Source organism: Canis lupus, chromosome 8, assembly GCF_011100685.1.
Source record: "Canis lupus familiaris isolate Mischka breed German Shepherd chromosome 8, alternate assembly UU_Cfam_GSD_1.0, whole genome shotgun sequence".
Classification (NCBI taxonomy): domain Eukaryota; kingdom Metazoa; phylum Chordata; class Mammalia; order Carnivora; family Canidae; genus Canis; species Canis lupus.
Genome location: NC_049229.1, coordinates 33,832,207 through 33,846,676, shown reverse-complemented (window position 1 = coordinate 33,846,676; position 14,470 = coordinate 33,832,207). Strand labels below are relative to the sequence as shown.

General features: G+C 43.1%; 1 protein-coding gene across 8 annotated transcripts in view; it reads left to right on the top strand.

Annotated features, from left to right (window-relative positions):
- The window catches only part of ARMH4 (armadillo like helical domain containing 4), a 164,513-nt gene that overhangs the window by 25,473 nt on the left and 124,570 nt on the right, over nucleotides 1-14,470 (top strand). Inside the window, exon 1 of one of the 8 annotated variants that reach the window (XM_038544817.1) lies at nucleotides 8,781-8,909. The exons of 2 other annotated variants lie outside the window; for them this stretch is intronic. Coding sequence is in view for 4 of the 6 variants with exons in the window: in XM_038544820.1 (XP_038400748.1) it covers nucleotides 9,489-9,590 (102 nt within the window). In the remaining 2 variants the exon portion in view is untranslated. Of the gene's footprint in view, nucleotides 1-8,780; nucleotides 8,910-9,381; nucleotides 9,591-14,156; nucleotides 14,178-14,470 lie in introns of those variants that run through there. 5 more of the 8 variants (XM_038544820.1, XM_038544819.1, XM_038544812.1 and 2 more) reach the window with 5 other exon arrangements.

Below are 14,470 nucleotides of genomic sequence, written 5' to 3'. Positions count from 1 at the left end.
GAGAGGCAGAGGGAGAGGGAGAAGGAGACTCCCCGCTGAGCAGAGACACCCCTCCCTCACACAGGGCTCAATCCTGCAGGATCATGACCCTAGCTGAAGGCAGATGCTTAACAGACTGAGCCACCTAGGTGCCCCTAAAAATAAAATCTTAAAAAATAATACTTAAGATGGCATGAGCACTACACTAGCCAATCACAGGAGACCTCCGACTGTGCCAGACATCAGTGGGCCCCCCTTTCCTTGGGATGATGGGAAGCTGGTGAGGGAGTTGAGGCTGGAAGAAGATGGCACTGAGAGGACTTAGAGTAACAGCTTGAAATAATGGATTTATACCAAGTGATATGGAAATGCTTCATAATTTTAATAGCTAGTGTGTATGAAGTAAAGCTCCACCCTGAACCAACTGCACTGAGCTTTCTAGAGGAAGGGCTCTTCTCAGATATATCACATCCAGTCCTCAAAGTTTTTCTACCTTCAAGGTTGTTCCTGAAGAAGGCTGGAAGAAGTAAAGAAAGAATCCGAGTCTCCTCTTTATCCCTTAACTTGACTGCTTTGTCCCTCATTTCTCCAGTCAAAAGTCTACCTCTGGGCCTGGAGGCAGAAGTGGAAAAAGAAGAAGAGGGCAGAGGTTACCATCTTTGTCTTGGTTTCTTTCCCTGTGATGGGGAAAATGTTTCTAGCTCCTAATATTTTTATGTTTCGTATCTTTATCATCTGCTTAAGATGCCCTTCATGTCTGCCACATTTCCTTCTCCCAGGTAGGAGGAGAGGGAGAAGAGGTGAAACTAATTGCTTATATTTGTGCCTTGGGCAAAAGAATGGACCTATAAAAGTGCTTATGAATGAATAATGCATTGTACCACGTGGAATTGGGTCATAGTCCTTAAGGCTGCCTCACACGCAGCAACACAGTGGAATTCAAGACTCTGAAATCAAAAAAGATTGGACCAAAGTTCTCAGGCTGGCACCTTTGAGACAGGGAACAATGTCCACAATGGAAAAGACACTAATTTTCAAAAGCAGCAGTATAGAATATGGGAAGCAAGAAGAATGAGGAAAGAAAACCAGAAAAATAGAATTTACAGGAGAATTGGAGTCTGACAGAAGAAAGAAGTTTTTTCTTTTGATGAACCAAGCAGAATCTGATCTGAGTGAAAAGTGCTCATCCATGTGAGATGACTGCTGAGAACAATGTCATAAAATGAACATCAGCTGGCCATGGTAAGTGCCTTAAAATGGTTTTTACAAAGAGAGAAATGGAAGGAAAACAAAACATGTCACAATGCCTGAAAACCACTTATAGAAAGCTCCTAAGAGCAAAAAGAGAAAAGAAAGAACATTACATGATCATCCCATTTATCTTTTTACTGGGAACTTTTTGGAGACAAAGTCATTTCTTCTTTTGTGGTGATGTCTCACACTTTTGGACCAGTCCAAAAGTAAGTCATTTTCTCTGTATGAGACGTATTTTCAATCATTCTGATTCTGAAGGAAATTTTTTCGCCTTTGGCTATTTTTGTAAGCAAGTTACGGAGGAATTGCTTTGAACTGATTCTGCAAAATGTGTCTTTTATGTCTACTTTATATTGTAGGTCTTGACAAAGAATAAATAAAACAAAACACATTGCTCCGGCTATTTCAAAGGATCTGAGCCTGGATGGAATATGAGTACTGGATTCAGCTTGAAGCAGTTTCTCCTCTTCCTCCTCCTTTCTTCTTCTTCTTCTTCTTCTTCTTCTTCTTCTTCTTCTTCTTCTTCTTCTTCTTCTTCTTCTTCTTCTTCTTCTTCTTCTGTCTCACATGTAGGGTATTTCTTGTTCATCAGCAACTCCTTTTTATTTTTTCATTTTATTTATTTTTATTTTTATTTATTTTAAAGATTTATTTATTTATGATAGACACAAAGAGAGAGAGAGAGAGAGGCAGACGGGGGGAGAAGCAGGCTCCATGCCGGGAGCCTGATGGGACTCGATCCCGGGGCTCCAGGATCACGCCCCGGGCCAAAGGCAGGTGCCAAACCACTGAGCCACCCAGGGATCCCCTATTTTATTTAATTTTATTTTTTTTATTTTTAAAGATTTTATTTATTTATTCATGAGAGACAGAGGCAGACACACAGGCAGAGGGAGAAGCAGGCTCCATGCAGGGAACCTGATGTGGGAGTCGATCCCGGGACCCCAGGATCACCCCCTGGGCCGAAGGCAGGCACTAAATCACTGAGCCACCCAGGGATCCCCACAACTCCTTTTTAAATGCATGTGAACTTTACCAATTACAAGGATCACAGACTTGTGGTTAGAAGGGGACTTGAAATATCAGTTGGTTCAGTTCCCTAGCTTCAGAGAGGAGAGATATATATTAATCCCTCCTCATAGAATGCAAAAAATAATTAAATCCTGAGTCTCAGAGCCACTTACATTGAACTATAGCTCCCCAATTTATATGAGATTAATATACAAATTCTGAAGCTCATCAAACTTCCTTCTTATGTCAGTAGTACTCAGTTTGTGCTCTATAATTGTAAAATGGTGAGCATTACTATGTTTATTTTGGTAATAGGCTTATGGCCATAATTAAATAGTCAACAAATACTTTTTTGAACAGCTGCTATGTTGAGGACTGCTGTAGTTGTTGTGGGAGATGTGAGACTATATAAAACACACTGTGTGAATTCAGAGAGCTTACAGTTTTGGGGGAGAGGAAGGAAGATGGTTAGATAACCCATGTACTAACGATATTAAGATGCAGACTTTCCACACAGGCTTTATCAGTTCCTCTCTGTAGTAGTATAATGAAAAAAGATGATAAAGAGTGAGCACTACTTTTAGATTATTGAAGAAGTATATGAGGAAATTGTATATTATGTATTATTGGTAGTATTTATGTGTGTATAACCATTTCCTCTCAGCTAAATTCAACACTTGTGAAGTTGAGTTCAACTGTATGTCTCTACATATACCACATACTTTCCACAAAACAAAAACACTTGTTGATTGATTAACCATGGAACTAAACTCAATACCAAAGTAAATGCATAGCCTACATTAAATGATTCACTGCTCATTGCTTAATGACTATGAGACACAGACATAATTCTGCTTTCAGCTAAGCCAGTTTGGCCTGAAGAATCAGCCAAAATGTGCAGAGACAGGGAATTTAGCAGGAGATTGAGTGCTACAGTGAAGGAAATTCTTTAAATTTTTTTTTTTTGGCAATGATGTCCATGCCATATTTAAAACTTATTAAACTGTTGTTCAGATTGTTAGTATTATTCTGGTTATGAGCCTCCAGTACATCTTCATTGTAATGGTATTGACATTCCATTGAGAGTATCCTGTTCTCTGCTTTTGCTGCCAGGTACTGTAGAATATTCTTGGGTATTTTGAGTATGATGTTAATACCTGCACCATATTTTTAGAAAGTAAAATAAGCAACATTTATTGGCAGGAAGATAATAAATAATAATGCAGTTAGCCACAGTAAATATATTTGGTAGTTTCCCCAGATTCACAAATACTCCTATAATTTCCTTGTTGAGTGAGCAAATGGTGTTTCATCAGGAACCCCAGCCAGAATGAAATGAATACTTTTTTAGAAATCTAGAACAAAAGAGAGTATATAACTTCTCTCACTAATCTATTCCTGTCTCTAAGACCTTTTTCTGATAAAAGTGCTTCCTTGAGCCTGAGCTTTGCCCTGCCTAGTAAAGCCATTCTCTTTAATTCTATCCTTAGTAGAGGCAGAGAAGAGTAAAGAATCTTTCTTTGCAGTAAAGGCTGTAGGTAATGTGTACCGCTAAGTCAATAATAAATATCTCATGCCCATTATTTGAGATAAGGAATCTATTAAAATCATCGATTTATTTACCATTAGGCATATAAAGAAAGAGACAAGGATAGAGATGACTCTTTTGTCTGACAGAGTGAAAGGCAATTCATAGCTTTTCTAGAGTTATAAATATCATCTTGAATATATTCACAATGACCAATTCATTTAGGATTAAAGAGTATATTCCATAGGAGATATTAGACCTTTGATGTTCCAATCTCTTAAAAAGAATTTTTACCATTTCATAAGGACATTATTTATGGCTGGGGGAAAAAGGATGAGATTTCTTTCTTGTAAATGTTATCATCCTTGACTTTATCTAAAATGTTTCTGTTTAAATGGCTTGCGCTGTTAGAAATTTTGTTTTTGTACCTGCGTTCATAGTCCTTTCCTCTCTTATCGTGTTTTTTCAAGGCAACAGACGAAATTCCATTTGTTAGAATTGAATCAGAAGGTTCAGGGCCCAATGAAATCTAACAGTTAACTAGATAATGTAGAAAATAACAGATTTTTAAAAGAAGGGAATTTAAAGCATATAATATTTGCTTCTATACTGATAGGTTTCTTCGGGAGAGTAGAGAAGCAAGAGGGTTCATCTGGGTATTTGCATAATAGGAGTTACAAAAAAATATAGATAAATATAGTGGGCTGTTAACAGTTTAAAGCAACTACGGTGTATATAAATCTGCTGTTCCAAAGCCTTCTTTAAGAAAAACCATTTGCTTATTGGATTTATTCTACTTACCCGTTTTTCCAATAAATGGCATACTAAAGACATAATTTAGTATGAAGTAAAAATCTAAGCTCATTAACACTGAAATAGGTCATGTCAAGTATTCTGAGGATTTTGGATGCCATGAAAACATCTATCAGAATGAATAGAACAGATCTGCCATCATTACCATTATTTACATCATCATCACCATAACCATCAAATATTTATTGAATACCCGGAGTGAGTGGAGTATTCTTAGCAAGACAGTTTCACACTGAAGTCTAATCCTGGGAATTTCTACTTAAAAAATTAAAAGCAACTGAGAAGTCTCCAAAACAATTAGGGTCTTGAGAGTAGCTGGGCAGAGAACATTGGAAGATGCTGAAAAGCTTGTGTTCATAAACTTTTAGGAAGGTCAGAAGAAAAGACTATCTTTTGTAGTGAAGATTTAAATATGCAATTTTCAAATGACTCCTATTCTACATAGCACCTCCTGTCCTTCTTCTTTAATGGCAGAACCTCTTTGCTGGGTGCCTTGGGAACCTGTAAGATCAAAACATCAAAGGAAGGAGTTTTAGAGAGTTCAAAAACGAAGGGAGGGGAGGCCAGAGGGTTAAGACAGCAATAGTTGTGAGGTGATTTCCAGGTAAACTCAGCCTTCCAGGAAGATTTTTCCTCAGATGCTTCTCTCATTCATTTTGTTCTATTGCCTCAAGTCCTTGTTGCTGGTGTAATTTCAAATGAAAACAAAACAAACTAAAACTGAAAACATCCTCAGGAAACAGTGGTGCAGTCTGGGGAAGTCCTGCCAGCTGGTTTTTAAGAGCCCTTATGTTAGCCTTTAAGTGGTACTTATACTGGTGATGTCAGCCCTACTCAGGGTCTCGTTCTTGCTTTTGCAAGACCAGAAACCCAGAAACCCACTTTTTGTGGGCATTGAAGATAGAGTTGTTACAAATAGACACACATAATCCAGTTCACAGATCTTTATTTCAGCAATATCTTCAAGACATTATACATGGGAAGTCAAGCTGTCAGATAGTTACTTGGTACATGGGAATCAGAATAAAGAGAATCAGTTGGTATACTGTGAAGCATTTCTACCCAATGTAATGACAGCCTTGTCAGGGACGCCATAATGCTCAAGTTTGCATTGCCAAGACTCTCCTTTCTGGGTGGTATTTTTTAAAAAAGATTTTATTTATTTATTCATGAGAGACACAGAGAGAGAGGCAGAGACATGGGCAGAGGAAGAAGCAGGCTCCCTGCAGGGACCCCGATGACGTGGGACTTAATTCCCGGACCAGGGATCAAGCCCATCACACCCTGAGCCAAAGGTATCCACTCAACAGCTCAGCCACCCAGGTGTCCCTCTGGATGGTATTTGAATGGACATTGTCCACCCTTCGGGTTGGTTATCCAGTTGTTTGCTACATGTGACCAATTTCTTTCTGACACAAAGGCCTGACCAACCAGGATGAAGTAACCATCTAATACTGCAAAGTTTATCAGGTAAAATACAGGATGCTCAGTTAAACCTGAATTTCAGATAAATAATATTTTTAGCATAAATATGTCCCAAATACTACACAGACATTCTCTATTTCTTTTCTTTTTTTTTTTTTTTAAGATTTTATTTATTTATTTATTCATGAGAGACACAGAGAGAGAGAGAGGGGCAAAGACACAGGCAGAGGGAGAAGCAGGCTCCATGCAAGGAGCCCGATGTGGGACTCGATCCCAGGTCTTCAGGATCACACCCTGGGCTGCAGGCAGCGCCAAACCGCTGGGCTGCCGGGGCTGCCCACATTCTCTATTTCTATTTGCTAAATCTGAGAACCCCAAAACTTCATTCCTCAGCTTCTTTTCTTATTACTTTAATCGGGGTTTTGGGTGTTCCCAGATTTTCTTATACATAGGATTTCTTGCTTTACCCATAAAAGGTTAAAAACATTTATTGTGAGTGGATTTATTTATTTTATTTTTTAAAGATTTTATTTTTTTATTTGACAGAGAGAGTGCGTGAGAGCAAGCTCAAGTGGGGAAAGGTAGAGGGAAAGGGTGAAGCAGGCTCCGGATGGGCAGGGAGTCTGACACAGAGCTCCATCTCAGAACCCTGGAATCATGACCTGAGCTAAAGGCAGATGCTTAACTGACTGAGCCACCCAGGCGCCCATGAGTGGACTTATTGATTTGACTTTTAGATATAACTTTCCCTGATTTACAATTTGTGTGTGTGCTGGGGTGGAAGAATGGGTCTTATCATCACTCCACATACCCAATAGCAGCTGTTGAGGTAAATTGCAATAATCAGAATTTTTTAAAGCAATACCAACCATTTGGGAAAGGATAAAGGACTAGTATAAATGAGTTCCAATAAGATCACTTTTACTGTAAGCTGAATGATTGTATTGAGGAAAAGGAGAAAAGAATTCTACTATGGGGACTATGGAGGTCCTCTGCGTGGCTCAGTGGTTGAGCGCCTGCCTTTGGCTCAGGGCATGATTCCGGGTCTGGGGATTGAGTCCCACATCGGGGGACTGCAAGGAGCCTGCTTCTTTCTCTGCCTATGTCTCTGCCTTTCTCTCTCTCTCATGAATAAACAAATCTTAAAAAAAAAAAGAAAGAATTCTACTATGGGAGAATGGTAATTTTGGAGAATGGAAAACTTTGAGTGTAAGGTAGATCTGGGGAGTTGAGCTTTGTAGTTGGGACCTAGAGTATTATGGGTCTCAAAGGACCATACTAGGCTGTTAGAAAGGGATGCAGAGTGGGAGGCAGGTAGATGTCAATGAAACTTTGGATATTTCAAATATTTATATAAAGCTGGTCCCAGAGGCCTGGGGAGCTGGAATCATTTTCTATTCTCTTGTCTTCTCCTCTTCTCTTTGGTCCTCTGGTCTAACCTGATTAGTCAGGTTGTTACTAATCAGTATTATTTACCTGCATTTGGGTCAAGTAGGCCCAATTTTGTGGTCTAGCTGGGAATCTTACCATACTATATAACATTGTTTTTATGAGATAGGGTGTAAATTTCAAACAATGGACATAAAAATAAAATGTTGAGACACAACTTGGTCAGGCTGGGTACAGTTTATCCACCTGGTGGGTATTGAATTCAGGTAGAAGGCCTGGTCACAGTATAATGTATTATATTGTATTACATTGAATCTACATAAAAACGGATCTGACATATTCAATTCAATCCAATCACATTCCATTCAACAACTGTTTGTTGACAACCTTTCTGGAAATATAATCTCTTCTAAAGAGAGGTGGAATGGGTAAGGTAACAGGGCATATTTGAGCATTGTGTTAGGTGTAAGGGGTCAAAGGTAAAAAAGACCTTGCTCTGTCTGGAAGGTGTTTACAAATTACTACAAAACAGGACTAAGACAAGCTATTATAATGAAGGGAATTAACATGTGCAAGGGATAACGTATGTGAAAAGTGCTTTGCAAATGTCAGGTGGTGGTTGTTCTAGAAAGGGCCTTTAGAGTCCAAATATCTCTTTCTACCCGTAATGAGAGCTAATAGAAAAAGTAAATGAAATCACTGACAGACCCAAGAATGGAGGTCAGGAATTCCAGGCGGCCCACATTAGCTATAAGATCTCGGGCAACTTACACAGCCTTCAGCCTCAACTTCCTTCCCTGTTAAATGGGTATTACTAGTGTTTCAGAGTTATTGAGTCGATTGAGCAGATCGAAGCACCTAGCATTGTTCTCAGAAGGAGTAAGGGCTCAATAAACCATACTTACTAGTTAGCACTTATTTTTAACTTCTCTGAGAAAGGAATACTTTTAGGGTTACTTTACACGATCCTACTTAGAGGCACGCCTCACCTGAACAGTTTCCACAAGGAATACGCTGCAGCTTCCGACGTGCATCCTTTGCCTTAATCAAGGACCAGAGAAATTCGGGCTCTTCCAGCGAAAACAGTGCCTTGGCCGTAGGCACTGGGCGAGTGCGGCCGCAGAAGCCCGGGCTTTGAGGAGGGACAGCAGGGCAGGGGGCTCCGGCGGGGCGCCGGGAGCCGGGACCCGAGCTGGACCCCACCCCGCCCGCTCCGCTCTGCTCTGCTCTGCCGGGGCCGCGGGGCGCAGGCGGGGAAGTGGGCGCCGAGGGGCGTGAGGCGACGGCGTCGGGTGTCGGTGCCAGCGGAGGCGGGGCGGGCACATCTTTCCGCCGCCCAATCGCCAGCTCTCGTCGCGGCCTCATGAATAAGCAACAAAGCGAAGCGTCCTCCTCCGGGCGTCCCAGACGGCAGAAGGAGCCGCCGCCGCTGCAGGGGCCGCGCCGGGGATGCCCAGCGCGGGCGCCGCCGCTCTCGTCCGCGCGCTGCTCGGCTGAAGGCGCACAGCAGGTGAGCACGGGCCCGGCTCCTGCCGCTCGGGCGGCCGCGCCTGCAGCCCGGGCTCCGGGCGGGCGGCGCGGGGTCGCCCCGGGAGCGCTGCGGTCCGGGGAGCGCGGCACCCCGGGGCGCGCTGGGCGTGCGCCCCGAGCCCCCGCCGGGACGCTGTGCCGGGGCGCGGGGGGCGCGGGGGCCGCTCGGGGCGCGCTGGGCGCGGCGCGCAGGCCTCGGAGGACTCGCCGCACTCCTCGCCCCAGCCCAGCCTCCCGGCTCCGCACCAGCGCGCGGGCCTTTGTGCTGGCGGGGCTTGGAGGGCTGGCTGCTTTTGTGTGGGCTTTTCTTTCTTCTCTCGCTCCCCTCCCGACCTCACGGCTGGGGTGGAGAAGTTCCTCAGGACTCCGATTTGCTCCTTTCAGAGCATCGATCGTAATGTCCCCGGTGCCAGTCAGTGTCCGGCAGCCGAGGAGAGAAGAGGGGCTTCGGCGGCCACCGAAATGTGTTCTGCTACTTTGCAGAAAACCAACAGTTGAGTGTTTAGCGCAGAGATGCCACGGAGCCTCCTCGCTCAGACCCTGACCGGTCCCCCCGGACATGGCAGGAGGATGCTGCTTGGAAAGGTCGCTTAGTTGGAAAGAGGGCCTGTGGGATAGACGTGGAGGAGGCCAGGCGCTGCCCGACACTACAGAATGGTTGGTAGGTGTTGCCTGGAGGTGCCCAGACCTCGCAGATGCGTCCTGGTCGCGGAGAAAACCCGACCTGCGTAGATAACACGCATGTAACCCCTGACTGGTGAGCTGGCTGAACGAAGGTAGCCGGGGTGAATAAAATTTAGGACTCCCAAGAGTTTGGAGTTCTCGAAGATGAGAAATCTTTGCCTTTACCAAGCCGAGCTCGAGGAGCTGCCGGGATCTTGGCACCTAATTTCGGGGCAGAGCTGATAGGGAGGAGAGGAGAGAGGATGCTTTACAGTGTCTGCATTCTCTCTTTGGAAGTTTTAGTTAGAGAGTTAAGGGGGAGCAGGAGTGGTTCACAAAACCATTCTAGGGTTCTGATGGACTTCTGTAGGAAGCAAAATGTGTGGCCAGAATTTGCATGCCTCCCCTAACTTTTTGTGTATTTCCTTGACCACACTTTTGGACTCCAAGGAGTACTGTTGAAGCCAAGCGTGTTTAAAGTCATTGACTGATTTCTGCTCATTTGCCAGCAGAAGCCCTCTGTAGCATCTATTGAAAGAAACTCAAAACTGGGGTGAGACTTCACAGTATCACAGTTTTGCTGCTTTTACACACAATAAAGATTTAAGAGTGGTCTTACTCTTATGACTGAGGTAGAGCTGTTATATTTGTCTTAATGATGAACCAAACACTTACGCAGCAGACTTGATATTGATTGTGTTTATTCACAAAACTCCCAAGACTCACCAGTCTGAGGTAGCTACAGCAACAGAGCCAATTAGGGAGATGCAGATTTGTCTTTGTTTTCAGAGGAGGCTTCTCACTGTTATATTCTGGTGTTTCTTGCTAGACTTTTCAATATCTTAATTTGCTGTTACAGAAATGGTTTAATGCAAGAATAGAATCAAAATGAGGAAGATGGGCTTACCTGTTGTAGAACATTTCCACTCTTCAACTAAGATGTACTTCACTCTTCATATTTAGCAGATGTTTGCCTGAAAAGTTGTGTATGGAGTTGCATATTTGTTCATTGAATTTTTTTTTTCTCATATAGGGAAGCTGGGTTTAGTCTCTGTAGAATGAAAACTCATCCCCTAATTAAATGTGTGGTCAATTCTGTTTTTCCATATTGTGTTTACTGGGTGATTATAAGAAAAGTATCTGAATCAGGTTTCAACTTGAAATGTCAGATATTATGTTTGTTCCTTGAAATGTCTACCTGGGGATTATTTTCTCCTTAAATGCCAGCTAGTACTTAGAGATCTTGTCAAGCAAATGAATTTTATAAACCACAAAGAACAGAAATGAAATATCAAATTGGGTCATTGAAAAGAACTGTGTGATGGATGGAGAAGAGCTTGTTGACCAAGATGGATTAGGGCAGGATTCTGCAAACATCAGGCAATTCCCAGGTCATTTTGTCCACAGGAGAAGCTGAAAGAGGAAGCTCCGTGGAAATACCTAGTGGGGAAAAGGATGTTATGGATGGTTCAAATTGCTCACATTGCTGTAGTTTGAGGGGGAATGTGTGTTGGTATCACACTCACATGTCTTGAGTTGAATGATACTTAAAACTTTTTCTTCAGACTGTTTTCATGTCTCTTACCACGCTTTGTCTCTTTTCCACGCTTTGAAGAAAACAGTGTGAGCGGGACCCCCCGGTGGCTCAGTGGTTGAACGTCTGCCTTCAGCTCAGGGCGTGATCCGGGAGTCCGGGATGAGTCCCCCATCCGGCTCCCTGCGTGGAGCCTGCTTCTCTGCCTTTCTCTCTGTGTCTCTCATGAATAAATAATAAAATCTTAAAAAAAAAAAAAAGGGAAGAGAATGAGCATTGTCACCTCCGCTTTATAATAAGGCAACTGAGTTTCAGTGATTTGCCCAAGGTGGACTGGTACTTGGAGCCAATATTTAAATCTTCAGTTTGGCTTCTTTTCCCAGGGATAGGATGATGTGCTAGGGGTTATAAGCACCGACATCAGCATTTGTCTACATTGCCGTATCGTGGAGAACAAAGCTCTTGGGCTCAGTGTACGTAGAACTTAGTTGTGGTCTGCAGGGATGGTAGAGCACTTTGCTGGTAGTTACTGGTGTGACCTTCTTCACCCCAGCCCACTTACCCTCTTCCCTGTCAGCACTGATGCTGCTTTCCTCCTGGGGAACTATGCTTTTCTTTGTGGTTACTCCATTCTCCCTCCTTCCACTGTGGCCAAACATGCTGCTGAAAGGATCATCTGTCATTCTAGCTAGCTCCTTAATTTAAAGTGAAGAATGACGGGGGCCAGATGATCCTAAAGCCAATATATTAGGCCAATGACAGTTGTTAATAGCACAGTGAGTCAGAAATGGGGTACTGTAATGCTGTGTGCCACAGATGGGCTAATAGGGTCAGTGGCTTGATAAACTCAGCTTTAGACAAGTGAAATAGCATTGGCAAGAGAACCTTTAGGATTAAAAAAAAAAGAAAAGGTAAGATGATGAAAAATTAATTATTGAGGATCAGAAAGTACAAAATGGAAAGATTATTAAGATATAAGCAAAGAAGGGAAAGAGTTTCTTTTTCCTCTCATCAAGCAAAGAATCAATTAGTTTTTAAGAGGTGAGGGGGTCATTGGGAAGCGAGTCAACCTGAAGCTCTGAGACTTGTCACTTGGAAGTATTGATCTATTTTTTTAAAGGTTTTATTTATTTATTCATGAGAGACACAGAGACAGAGGCAGAGACATAGGCAGAGGGAGAAGCAAGCTCCCTGTGGGAGCCTGGGATCACAACCTAAGCCAAAGGCAGATGCTCAACGACTGAGCCACCCAAGTGCCCCTGATCTATTTTTTTTTTATGGAAATAAAATCTTTGAAAACCTAAAATATAGCAGAAATGAGAATACAGGTGGTCATTAGTCTTATGAAAATGATACATTGAATGTGTAGCCAAAATTGGCTAAGTGATGAACAAAATACACAATTAGACATGGGTAGACCCTGGCATGTCATTGAAAATCTTATGGCATAAAATGGAGACTCTGAACATCCTTTTTCACATTCACATAAATAAACAGTTATTTATGTTTGCTACACTCCAGCAAATATTTATCGAACACCTCCTCTGTGTGCCTACCATTATTAGTAATTACATGGCAAACAAAAGAAGCTAAAACACCAGTGTTTGCATGCAAAGAACATACTCTTGTTTGAAGTGGCATGACTTACAGATCTGATGCTTTGTGTTGGAGAAGTTGGGAGAAGGGTGGGAAGAGATTGGACCAGGCTTTTTTGTGACAGCAGTTAGTAAACAGGACAGGGCCAGGATTTGGATACCCAGGGTAGGGAAGGAGGGAGTGTTCTGGGTACTGTAGTCTTGTGAGCGAAACTTGGGGATCCAAAATGAGTATGGCCCATAAGGGCAGTATACTCAGCTGGTGATGAGTAGAGTACAGGACACTAGTGGTAACCAGTTACATTATAGATGTGGAGTTCAGCAGTTGGCAATTTGGTGACATTAAATGATGTGTTTGGCAAAAGGAGAAAACTTGAAGTCTGACAGAATTCACAAGTTCAAAAACAGACATGAGGGCAGCCCGGGTGGCTTAGCAGTTTAGCGCTGCCTTCAGCCCAGGGCCTGCCTGATCCTGGAGTCCCGGGATCGAGTCCCATGTTGAGCTCCCTGCATGGAGCTTGCTTTTCCCTCTGCCTGTGTCTCTGCCTCTCTCTCTCTCTCTGTGTCTCTCATGAATAAATAAAATCTTTAAAAAAAAAAAAACAGGCATGATCTCATAGGCGAGTTAATTGTTCTCTATAAAGTCTGTAGCTTTCTATGGGATCCCTGGGTGGCGCCGCGGTTTGGCGCCTGCCTTTGGCCCAGGGCGCGATCCTGGAGACCCCGGATCGAATCCCACGTCGGGCTCCCGGTGCATGGAGCCTGCTTCTCCCTCTGCCTGTGTCTCTGCCTCTCTCTCTCTCCCTCTGTTACTATCATAAATAAATAAAAATTAAAAAAAATATATATATTATAAAGTCTGTAGCTTTCTAAAAAAAAAAAAAAGTGGAGATTATGGTAGTGTCTATCTCATTAGGTTGTTGTTAAATAAGCTAATTTACATAAGGCACTCACAACACCTGGCACATAGCATCCTCCAAATGGTGGCCATTTTTTATGGGTTATTGAATGCTGGGCCGAAGATCACGAATCCAAGAAACCACCAAGGAGCCGACACCGATGCTTGAGCTTGTGTCCAAGTGTACCCGACACAGCGGAGCAGGGACTTGGACCCCGAGGCTAAGAGGCGTAGCAGCTTTATGGGGGCCAGTGGGACTGTAACATACACAGAAAGTTGCACAGTCATGTCGGTCCACACGCAGGTGGCCGATTGAATCACGATTCACCCTATAGTGACCATTTGAACTGGCCTATCACTCTGGTCAGAATCGGCGGGCAGTTTTGGCGGGCACAAGGCGGGGTTACATTGTTATGAGCCGATTTCCGATAAGGGTGTGCCCAGCGGCTCGACTAGGGTGGGGCAGCACCTTAAGCAATAAGCAGGTCATGTGGGGGTCATACAGGAGGTGGCGGGTGCAGCACAAAATGGAGTTAGTCCTGCTCTGCTTGTCCAGGGGTAGGGGATTTTTGTTAAATTTCCTGGGTCCCACATTGTCATTTTTATTCTTAAGAATAAACCATCTAGATTGTGTAAAATGAACTGGAGAGGACAAAGTCTGAACAGCATCATCAGTTGAGAGACCGTTAAAATAACCATCTAGTGAGGTGATGGGAAGGACAATTACAAGAGATATTATGAGGAAAGGATCCACAGAAGCTGTGAATCTAGAATTTAGAGAAGAGTTCAGGATGATACTAAAGTTTAGGTGAAGAAGATGGTGTGTCTGAGGTGTCATCCAAATTTCTTTC